The sequence below is a fragment of the Poromitra crassiceps genome, assembly GCF_964638095.1.
Source record: "Poromitra crassiceps genome assembly, chromosome: 1".
Lineage (NCBI taxonomy): Eukaryota > Metazoa > Chordata > Actinopteri > Beryciformes > Melamphaidae > Poromitra > Poromitra crassiceps.
Genome location: NC_139623.1, coordinates 117,111,990 through 117,124,213, shown reverse-complemented (window position 1 = coordinate 117,124,213; position 12,224 = coordinate 117,111,990). Strand labels below are relative to the sequence as shown.

General features: G+C 43.6%; 1 protein-coding gene across 3 annotated transcripts in view; it reads left to right on the top strand.

Moving 5' to 3' along the window:
* The window catches only part of nagpa (N-acetylglucosamine-1-phosphodiester alpha-N-acetylglucosaminidase), a 128,929-nt gene that overhangs the window by 67,277 nt on the left and 49,428 nt on the right, over positions 1 to 12,224 (top strand). For all 3 annotated transcript variants that reach the window (XM_083636439.1, XM_083636438.1, XM_083636440.1), the window contains one exon: positions 1,762 to 1,890. In XM_083636439.1, the coding sequence (XP_083492565.1) occupies positions 1,762 to 1,890 (129 nt within the window). The remainder of the gene's footprint in view (positions 1 to 1,761; positions 1,891 to 12,224) is intronic.

Genomic DNA, 12,224 nt, shown 5'->3' with positions numbered 1-12,224 from the left:
CCTCAACTGCACACTCCTCCTTCTGGGAGTGTCTCTGGGGCTTTCTGCTGCCTGCGTTTGCTCTGCACTGACAAGTCCGCTACATCCAGCTTTTTTACAACCGCGTGTATTTGTCACCAGCTCCCATGCTTCCAGTTGAGAATAATAACGACTCCACGGCTGATCATGCGAATGGGCTGTGCAGCGGACACGGAGGTGCCCAATTGTGAGAGCAGATTGGCTGCTGCAGGGGCACAGCTAACGTTATGCTTCAATGAAGCAGCTGCATACGGACGGATGCGATGCGATTTCCTTTTCCCCAACGACTTCTTCTGTGTGTTTTACTCCACTTTCTCTCATCTGAAGTGCGCTGTCGCCACCTATGGGTTCTGTAAAATAGGTTAGACACATTCAATAGCTCTCATATTGTAAGAGGCGATGTAAGAGGCATAGATCGACACCCCCCCGTCAAAAAAACAATTTCGAGTTATTGACGCCATTTGGCGTCGCTGGCAGCCTACGGTAAATTTCTAATGACGCCATATGGCGTCGCTGGCACTCAATGCAGTGGAATCCGTATTATAACCTGCTCCTAGCCGGTTGGCCTGCATGTTAAACAACAATTAGCCGGCCTACGCGCACTCCCGCGAGTCCGTATCATATTCATCTCGGTCGCCGGTGTAGGATCCGGATTAGCGCAAAAGCAGCTGCTGTTTAACTCTGGCAGCTCATGATCCTGATCATGTAGGCTAGCTGTTATGTGGGCGGGTGGTGGCACTTCACGTTCACGTAGTTTATTAATTAATGAATCGTTCGGGCAATCGCTTATATCAAACAAGCAAACTCACGGTTTCCTCAAGTGCTGCAAAAACGGCTTGAATTGTTTGGTAGAGGGATCCCAACGCGCTTCAGCTATGCAGGCAGGCAGGTCCGGTGCATCAGGAAGGACGCTTACTGCTGCGCTGCTTGCTTGCTCCCATGTCAGAAAAAGCCTAACTTTAGAAATACATTGAAAACTAGTCAGATATGACTTGAATGCCACTTGTAAAATAAATCACCCACAGTGATTGACGACGGTCCGACCACTATTTTGACTGGGCGGCTTTATGTAGCCTAACAAAGGCGGAAGCGCTCATTTTTGGCACATTGCCACCCCTCGTGGTCGGAATGGACTCCGTTAAAACGGCATGTTTTTTAATGTAGTTTGGTTGGACTCACACGACAACTATTTGCCTTGTAGGGAATAACGTGCATGCTCCCGCACCCCCTCCCCCCGCCCACTGGCAGAGAGAATACTGACCATTTCCAGCTGTTTCTAAACAAAGACCCCTCATGTTTAAAAAGGTAAAACCGTAAAATATCCTGCTCTGGCTAGCCAGAGATGATCCAGACTTCATGTTTAAAAGCCACTACACACACACACACCCCAAGTCCCCCGGCCCCTCCCCGCTGGCTGCTGCTGCTCTCTCTATCTCTCCTCTCGTTTTCAACTTCAACAACAGTTCCTATTCGCGCATGCTTTGAATTGCGCTTCACAGGTTATTTAGTTATAAGTTATATAAGTCTTTAGATCCCCCTAGACTAGGGGGATCTAAAGTCTATTTCTTGAAAAAAATAGTTTTTTTCATTTTTCATTTTCATTCCACTAGGGCCTAGTGGAAAACTGAAACAGGCCGTCCCTAGCGACAGGAAGTGTCACATGTGGTTTGGGTGGGAATCTGCTGCCTGCCTGTTTTTCATCCACTTCTCCATGTTTATATTTGGCTGTGTTGTTTTGAACAGTATGAATCTTTGGGAGGTGGCAGAGTTCCTGAAGAAGTATGGAGTGGTCAACGCTATCAATCTGGACGGAGGCGGGTCTTCCACCTATGTGAGGAACGGCTCATTGGCCAGCTACCCCTCTGACCACTGGTGAGCCAATTAAACTCAGATAAAGGGATTCTGATTCCATCACAGCCTGGTTAAAACCATCCGGATCTGTGAACTCACATTCTGTTTCATTCTGCGGTGTCTGGACTCCAAGCTGTGCACAGTTATTTCATTGTGTCGAAGTACTTGCCTTGACAGACAACTCTTTCAGCCAATCAGTGTCGCCAAATCCAGTCCTTCAGCAAATCAGCGTTGGATCCAGTCAAAGTTGATACATTGCGTTGATCCATACAAGTTGATTTTGTATGTTCTCGTATTAACCAGCGACTGCACTTTCTGAGAAGGCTTAGGGTCCATGGAGTGGACAAAAACATCATGTTGTTGTTCTACAGGGCAGCCATTGAAACCATTATCCGCTATGGCATCACCACAAGGTTTGTTAACCTGTCCGTTAAACTCAAATCACAACTTCAAAACCTAATTAACTCATTGAGTGCCAATGACGTCTAAAGACGTCAATTCAAATAGTAACGTAGAGTGCCAATGACGTCTAAAGACGTCAATTGCGTTTTTTGACGGTGGGACATGGATCAAAGCCTGATGCATCTCCTGTAAAAATATGGGGGATGTTGAAGGTGTATAAGCTATTTTACGGACCCATTAGGTGGCGACAGTGCTCTCCAGATTAGAGAAAGGTGAGGAAAAAAACAGAGAAGAAGCCGTGGGCAGTGGGCACACGGAAACCGATGCATGCTGTAACGTTAGCTGTGCCTGTGAACAGCAGCCAATCTGCTCCCACAATTGAGCCTTTCTGTCTGTTGCGATAGCCCCTCCACATGATTAGTTGCCAGAAAAGGAGCACCCGACACGAGCGTCTTTCTGAAAAGATAAATTATTCTCAGCTGGAAGCGCTGGGAGCCGGCGACAAAAACGGCGGAGTGCTGTGAAAATAGGCTGGGTGCAGCGCACTTTGAAACGTGCAGTGGAAAATTCAGAGCAGAGAGCCACCAGAGACACTCCCACGGAGGAGGGGTTTGCAGTTGAGGGGGGTGGGGCACGCAGGGCACCATTCAACACCGACCCAGACAGCAGGCTCGATGGACAGATTGGCAAACACAAGCTAGAATATCTGATGCCCACCAGCAGTAAATCAAGACCAGCAAGAAGGCCAGCGCTGCTGGTTGCAGCTAAAAAATATTATTTTGCCATCAAAATTCCTTTGTTTTCGCTGTTTTATTGAAGGAAATTATTTTTGAGGTGTCACTACATCAGAAAATATTAGCTTCAGAGTCAGTGATGTGCTTGAAATGCTTCATTTCACAAAAGGCTCATTATCTCAGCTTCTAGTTTGAAACGTCTGTTTTTGCTGAAACCAACCTATCTTCTACTGCTGATAACTAAAGAACGGAAAATGATATCAATAAACTTTTTTTTGCTGATGATACAAGATAGTCTCATCGTTCTTTGGGCGTGTTCGGTGTTTACATAGTAATATCACACAATATTCTGTGGGCCTCGAGAAATCACTGAAAATGCTCTGAAAGGGCTGGCACTGGGAGCATCCGTTTTCCAAAAGTGGCTGGCACTCAATGAGTTAAGAGGGCTGGTAAAATTATTGGTATGCAGCCCCCATCCTCTCTGCAAGAGATTTTCGAGGAGACAGCGAGGAAGCAGGGCCTTAAAATCACCTGCGACCCAAATCACATCCTCCACACAGAGTATGAGCTGCTGCCATCAGGCAGAAGGTATTACCAAACTGTAAACTGAACAGGTATACATTTTATTTTGTTCCATTGTCAATCAAACTACTCAACAGTAAGAGATAATGCATTGCAGAGCATCTGTATGGTGCACAACACCATTTTCATATTCTCTAGGGCAGCGGTGCAATATTAACTTTTTTCATTTCAACTATTTGGGTGAAGGGTAATGTTTCTTTGTAAAGGGCTGGTGCAATATCACATAATCTTGGTCTATGTTTCTTTTTTGATGTATAAGGATAGTGACATTGAATGTTAAATGTTAAATCACTTGGTACAATCCACTACCCCTCTCTTCCGCCTCCGTTTCACACACCAGGCCTAAATGAAGAATTCTCAAGTGTTAATTAGCACCAACTGCACCACTGTAGTGAGACAGACTACCGGTACAATGAATAAAATGTCACAAGCAAACACCAACTCAACAGTATAATTCTATAGGGCATGGGTGTCCCCATGACAGTCCCAATCGATTCCTTATTTCTTCTACTTTCATATGGTATAAAGATTACCACTCACGCTTTAAAAACGAGCTCGCAGTCAGCGATGGATTTACGGGCCAAATTCAGTTTAAAAATGTGTGAATTTAAGGTTGTGGTTTTTATTAGGAGAAATGACAGCATGAAACATAAATACTAGGGATGCACGATAATTATCGGACCGATAAATTATCGGCCGATATGGCCATTTTGCGTTATTCTTTATTATTCCGATAATGGCCTTTTTCCGATAAATTATCATCCGATAATAATCATGCTTTATTTTGAAGCGGAGCCTTTGTTGTCGCACACGTGACATCACAGCTGCGACGCAAACATGGCTGCTCCCAGTGTGTTGCTGTTTTTCAGTTTCAGAATGATCAGAAAGCTACTGTAATTTGCAATCCATGTCCCACACAGGTTCCGAGAGGAGGGGAAACCTCTAAGCTGGCATTACGTTAAACCAAAGCTGGCGATGATGCAGCGGATATGTTTGTTGTTTTTGTTAGCGAGTTTTGTTAGCATAGCTCGTTGCGCGGCCTACCCTGCAAGCTCGTCCACTTGGCAGACAAACTGTGACATTTACAGTCTGTGGCTTGTGATCGAACAGTCCCGCAAAAGCACTTAATACACAGAGCTGGCGTAAACTTATAGAAACTAATGGAAACCCCTTTACCCGAAATGAAACATCCAGGGATTGTGTATTAACTCCAAAAAACCACTCGCTAACGTTAAGCTAACCGCGCTAGTTAGCGTTAGCTGCTAGACAGAGCCATCTAACAGAACCAATAATGAAAACAAAGGTGCAGTCGCGCACATTAGGCTACATAAAAAGCATCAGTCAGTCAACATCACATAGTGTCTTTTCTTTAATCTGGTGGCAGCATTTTTCAGTAAAAAGTGAAACGACACAGATGGTTTATAGTGCCTGCCCCATTCATTGGGCCCAGGCTACAATTCACTGAGAAATGGAACCAATGCAAAATTTGAACAGATCAGTAACATGACAATAAGAGTCTAAATAAGTCTAAATTACTATGCCTTTTGTCATTGTGTTTTATCTGCAGACTAAGCAGCTTGGCTTTCCGTTCTATAAAAGCCTTTATTTTTGTATCGACTATAATTGAGTGATACACTTTATTAAAACAATCATATTATATCAGAGGTTTTCTTTGTTTTGCGTTCACAGTGATGTCAGTTAGATTTGGTTAGGTCAGAGCTATGCTCACTACATCCCTACATCTACCCTAACCCTTTTTTAACCCCAGGTGTGCATAAAATACAGGTTAAAAACAAAAAACAAAAATTATATATCTATTTTTATTATAATAATTATCGGTATCTGTTATCGGCAGGAGAAGTAGATATTTATCGGTTATCGTATCGGTTGAAAAAATCCATATCGTGCATCCCTAATAAATACGAAAAAAATAGCGCTGCTCGGTGAACCATTTCCACGCCAAATTTAATAGAAGGCCCGGATAACTTGAAATTAATTGACTTACTTGCATATCTATGCCGTCTGTAGTGTAACCGCATGCAGCCGAGACGTTGCAAAAAAGGGACCCTTCTCACCCTGCCAATTATCTTTTTAATTTTCTTCCTTCTTTTAAAAGGTTGAGAAGTATGAAAAGCAGAACAGCTAGGTTTTGTAACAGCACCTACCCCGAGGCTGTCCGTGCTCTCAACTCTTAATGTGCTGCAGGCTCTATTCAAGTCTGACACAGACAGATATTCTGTGTGACAGCACTTAATTTTAACGTATATTATCTTAACTTACCACAGCTGGTCGTGGTTCTGTAACCTCCCTGTGGGAGTGTTGTTTTACTTTGGTAAAATTGTATTTTGTACTTTATGCATTTTGTCACTTTTATCTCTTCTTTTGTCGGAATGTGTGCATCGTATGTGAGGGGAATTGTATGTCTTCATGTTTTGTTGTGTTCTGTGATTGAGCTCACTAAACCAAATTCCTATCAACGATGTTGAATGGCAATAAAGTATTGAAACTTGAAACTTGAAACAAATATCCCAGTTTTATGATGTTGCAAATATCCCAGTATCCTGCCGTACCGCAGCCCGCAACTCGAAACTCATTTTGGCTCGTAATCCAATGCAACGACTGTCTGGCTTGTGAACACTTACTGCTTGATAAAAAGTAAATAAAAATAAGGGGGAAATATAATATGCTGCTACTGTCGTCAGTGTCGTGTAAATCATTCCTGTCAGGTCATCACAGCAAAGTGGATTTCACTTCCTAGTAGGATAGTGAACTTGATTCAGCGTTGAGAGACTCATTCATCAGTGGACGATACAATGTCAATCTTAACAATCTATCCAATCAACAACCAATTAGGTTGAATAAATTCATTGTTTGGTATTGATTGGTGAGGGCGGGTTATGCTCCAGCTAAATATGATTAGTTGAAAAACACATAATTTCACTGTTCCTTGTCAAATGCATGTGTTTTCAACCAATAATATTTTGCATGAGATAAATTACCATGGGAATCAAACGCCCTAGGGGAGGATTTTTTTCTCCTCTACCCCCCGAGGGCATGACCAGGGCATGACAGACTGGCACAGACTCTGTCTGCATGCCGCTCCATCATACTTTTCTCATATGCAACCAAAATTACTTCACACTCTCTAATGTGGGAGTCTTTAAAAGCCTATCTCAGAGGTCCAATTATTTCATACTCGGACTAAACCCCAAAACACTTTTTTCAGCTTTTAACCAATATATATGACTTTGGAGGTGGTGTGTGAAGAATTCTGGTCAAAATTTCCACATTTGAGACCAAACTGTTACTATTGGACCATTTGTATCATTTTCAGCTGCATAAGTGAATGGGTTGAATATTGCTTTTTTGCCCTCAAATGAATGGGAGATTTGATACATCGTGACGTCACGATGAACCAAAGACTATGGGATTTCAAGATAGTTACTCCCCTAATCCCCCTGTACCCTTTCCCGGCTCCTCACAACTCCAAGCCTATTTCCATGATGTCACAAGCATTTTCCTACCAATATGGCGCTACAATACACACAGCTCATTGGCTGTTTGTGTCACTTGACCTGTTAATCACCTGTTAATTGATTACAATCACCTGTAAAAGGAAGGAAATGGCATTGTGTTGCTGTAAATCATTCCCAACATTTTTCATACTAAGGAGCCCTAATTTAGTTCACATTGGGGCAATGGACCCCCATATGATGAGATTTGGTCTCTCAGATGCAAATCTGATTTTTTTTTTTTTTTTTTATGTAGACTAGATATGATTTTGTCCAGAATTCCATTAGGTTGAGAGATAACAGAGAATCCTAGAATCCTCTCAAGGACCACTGGTGGTCACCGGACCCCACATTGAGAACCACTCAACCACTTTGATTGTGCAGAGAGAAGAGAGAGAGGAGGACTCTTCTGTGCCCCTTTTTCACAAAAGCAGCCTACAGCCTAAAATGTATTTTCCTGGTTCACTTTTGACGGGAAGGAGAAGGCATGGTGAAGTGACACTCACCTCCGACTTATAGGCTACTCAGCTGCACTGACGCTGTGCCCCTGTCTGTGAAAAGCGGCTTGTCCAGTCGTATGCAGCGGTTCGCGCAAACAGATGCAGGATTCCCGCAATCCTGTACCCAATTTCAGACACTGATTGTGCAGAAAAGAATTTGCAGAAAAATCGCACACCAGTGATTTTTGTTTGTGTTTGTTTGTTGTTGTTTTGTGAGGGCTACAGAGCACCCCAAGCAGGAGGCTGTTTCGCCTGTGAGCAGCTGGGGTCTGAGGAGGAGGGAGGGGGAGAATGTTCTGCGCCCCGCTGCAGCTCTGCGCTCGAGAGGAAAAGCAGAGATGCACTACACCTTTTGACAAGAATCACGAAAAAGGGAGAAACGAAATGGCAAAAAACATGGCGGTGTATATGACAAGTTGGACAAGGGAATAACGTAGAGAAATCTCCCATTGTGATTACATGAGTTACATGTGTTGAGAGCGGGGGGTTTGTCCTGACTGTTGTGCTGTGCTGCGATAACGAGGCTTGCGTCACCAGGCTCTTTTAAAGGAGAATTTTGTTTTTTTTTAACCTGGACCCCTCTCCTCACATTAATTATGATCTGACGACTCACCCAGCGATCTCCGCAGCGTTTCTGGCCGTCCTAGCGTTGTTTTGAGATCAATAGCGTCCAAGCCAGTCCTAAAATGGAGCTAAAAGGGGGCCAAGTGACAGCCTGTCTTTCCTGCATCTAAATAGCCAGTTTTATTCCCGTTTTCGCCACATATCGTCATAATCTCATCCCGCAACAACCACCAGACTGATATTTCCTCCCGGGCTGTTCCCTGGAGTCTCCCAGGGATCAAATTACCTCATTCGTGATCTCGGTCACCAAGTCTCGTCAAGTCCCGCGATACTTTCCTGCCGGCTGGCCAGTGTATCGTTCCAATTTTAGTATAGCCTACTAAATTGGAACGATACAGAGAAGACTGGCGTGCGGTCGTGTATCGTGCATACACATACTGTACATGGGAGATTTTGTAGCTCTCATAACTTTGTCTTGTGATGTTTTGGGGAAACTGCGGGGAAACTGTCATGGCGTCGATTTCCGGAAAAAAAATTCTGGCTTGAGCACAGCCAAAGACTATAGTGAGACAAGAGGAGACGTTCATTTCTTGGTTTTCCATAGGTTTTTTCAAATCAAGCAGCATGCCGTTCTGCCAGAAATCTGGGCGGTTTAGTCCTGCTTTAACCAAAATACATAAAGCCAAAAAAAGTAGACTTACGGATACCATTCTTAATTTAGACCACCAGTATTCTATTAATCCCACCCCTGAATTATACAAAGAACGCATGAGTTTGCAGGCTGAATTTGATCTTCTTTCAACCAGACAGGCAGAACACCTGCTTCTACAATCGCATGGTAATTACTATGAGTATGTAGTAGTAGTTAATTACTATGAGTCTGGTGAAAAGGCTGGCCACCTGCTTGCACATCAATTGAAGCGGCAAGCCGCCTCTCGATTGATCTCTCAGATTAAAGACTGTTTTGATAACTTATTGTCTGACACTGTGGGCATTAATGCTACTTTTTCTACTTTTTACTCCACTTTATATAAATCTGAATTCCCTGCAGATAACACCCACGGTTGATTCCACTATTGATTTTTTCAGTCTTTAAATAAGTTGATTTCTACTTTTATCTGGTCTGGTAAACATCCGAGAATTAGTAGTTCTGCTCTACAGGAATGCAAATTGGCTGGTGGCCTTGCGCTTCCAAACTTCTTATACTACTATTGGGCAGCTAATTCTCATAAGTTATTATTTTGGTTCCATTCAGCTAACACGCCCTGGTGCTGGATTGAGGCCAAATCATGCACTTCATCTACATCTCTTTCTGCCCTTTTATGTTCCTCCTATCCAATTTCTCTCTCATCAGTATATAAATGGGAGCTGGGGCTCTGTCTATTTAGGCTCTTTCACACACAGATCGCGCAAAATTGCAGTTCAGGAGTCCCGCAAAGCCAGCCGCCTCGCCACAGAAATTGCTTTCACACAGAGCCAAGCAGCACCGCCACATTCTCGTCCTGCGGTGTGCTTTCTGGTGAAAGCCACCACTCCCGGATTGAAAGGCGAGCGGAGGGATTTCCAGCTCCTCCTAGCCCAAATTAATATTTTCATAGGTTAGTGTAGTCCTACTGTATGATGAACGAATTCATTCAACAACCAAGACTTCCCTCCTTCTGCTAGTCCGCTGAGCAGGGAGGATAGGTGCACTCGCATGGTGGGCGGACTCGGCTTAATATCAAAACGGGCTCCGCCGTGGAGTGCATCTGCCGACTTTCTGGCAGCGAAGTGTTGCATGAATTGCATTCAAGGAAAGCCAACTTTATTTATACAACACATCATAGAAGTAAATTCACTGACTAAGCATATCGATATGGTGTCACCTTGTGTAATTCATTCAACAACCAAACATCGCTGATGTATGCCAGCCAACGAGGTGCAGCTGTGCAGGTGCAGAAAACACGAAAGTGTTGTCCACATGCAGCATGGTAACCAGGCTTTCAATATTCATCTGATCGACTTTATGGATGCATCATGCACCATCATGTAGCCTATTAGGTACAAGGCTAATTCTTATCTTTTGGTTCCATTTTAGTTTAAAGCAAATTATTCTCATTAAGTAGCCTAATTAGCGTCCGTACTCCGTTCTGAAAGACGACGCGCGCATATCAAACAGCTGCAGTCTGCATAACGTTCGTTGGGGGAATAGTATAGGCTATAAATGCACATGACTACTTAACGTTAGTAGTTTTTGTAGGGAATGCACAAGTGGCTAGCTAGACAGATTGCAGTTCTGGAGCTGGTTTCCAGAGGGAATATCGTCAGACCAACTCGCCACAGAGAGCTATAGTCCTCTGAAGCGTATTATTATATCCGTTAATTTTACCTAGGCTAATAATGTCAACATCGTTTGAGCATAAAGCCTATTGATGTTTACCCCTATCAAGCCTAACCTACTACAGGCACGGAGCATTCCTCCTGGCGCATGATTGTATAGGCTACTTTTTTTACTTTCACTGTCTTTGTTGCTGCATGAGGTGATTTCCCCTGTAATCTTTTTATGAAGCATTCGCAGAATTTCGCACTGTTCCGGCTTGCTGCTCCGACGCTTTCAAGTGGAGGCGGTTTGCCTGCTAAACCGGCGCTGTGACAAGGTCTGCTCCCGGGACAAAAGGCGTACAAGAATTACCCACCAACGCGCGTTCATGACTTTCACATCGGAGGCGCGGATCCTATTTTCCGTGCATTTTTCGGCTTTCAAGGCCGGTGTGAAAGAGCCTAGTGTTTCTCTGTCCCACTGTGATTGTCCCACTGTGATGTCATAAATCCCACTGTGACATCATCAGTGATGTCATAAATCCCACTGATGACATCATCAGTGATGTCATAAATCTAACATCAGTGATGCTGGTCTCATTGACCACACAGCAGCCGAGTTGCGGGCAAGGCCGCTGCGAATGTGAGCTGCAGGGCCAGCTTGGCGAGCTGCAGGCGAGCCCGCATAGGCAAGCCTAGGAATTGAGCACGCGTAACGCGCGAGATCCCTAGTTACACAAAAAAAACAGTTGTCCTGTCCTCTTTTAAAATGTGGTATCAATTCCCATGTCATTTCAATTTCTCTTCTGCCTCAACTTTAGGTCCTCTAACCTCTAACCATCCATTTCCCGCTTCTTTAGACTCTCCCTTTTCTTTATGGAAATCCAAAGGAATCACCTCCTTTTGTGATTTATATCAGGATAACATATTTCCTAATTTTCTATCCCTTTCAAATAAATTTGACTTGCCACGTTCACATCTCTTCACATATTTTCAGATATGTCACTGTGTAACCTCTCAGTTCCGCTCTTTCCCTTCTTTACCAACTCTACTCCCTTGGGAGGAATTACTTAATCTTTCACTCGATCAGAGATCACTTATATCTCAGATTTACTCCTCCATTATGTCATTTAATAACAAATATGTTATGAAAGCTAAATCAGCCTGGGAGGAGGAAATAGGTATTGAGTTCTCTGATGATTGGTGGGCTGGAGCAGTTGATAGGGTTAGTTCTACAACATCATGTGCTCGGCTGGGTCTCATACAATTCAAGGTGCTGCACAGGCTCCATTATTCTAAAGCCAGACTGTCAGAAATCTATCCCAATGTAGATAACAGATGTGACAGATGTAGCCATGCCCCTGCCAACCTTAGTCATATGTTCTATTTCTGTCCCAATTTATGTTAATTTTGGGACATATTCTTTAAAACCCTATCCAACATCTTAGGAATCGAGCTGCAGCCGTGTCCCCTGATTGCTATTTTTGGCGTTCCTGGTATTACTTTAAATTTGCGCACCAAACACCTAGACATAATCGCCTTTTCCTCCATCCTCGCACAAAGGAGAATCTTACTATCTTGGAAATCACCTAGTCCCCCATCAGCAGCTTCATGGTTAGATAACATGATGAGTTTCCTTAAACTAGAAAAAATAGTGTTCTCACTAAAAGGAGCTGTTGTAAAATGCATTGATAGATGGGAACCCTTTCTTTCATGTAAAGAGCCTCCAGAGGCTTCCAGCCGAGCAGCAGGTGTAACTCACC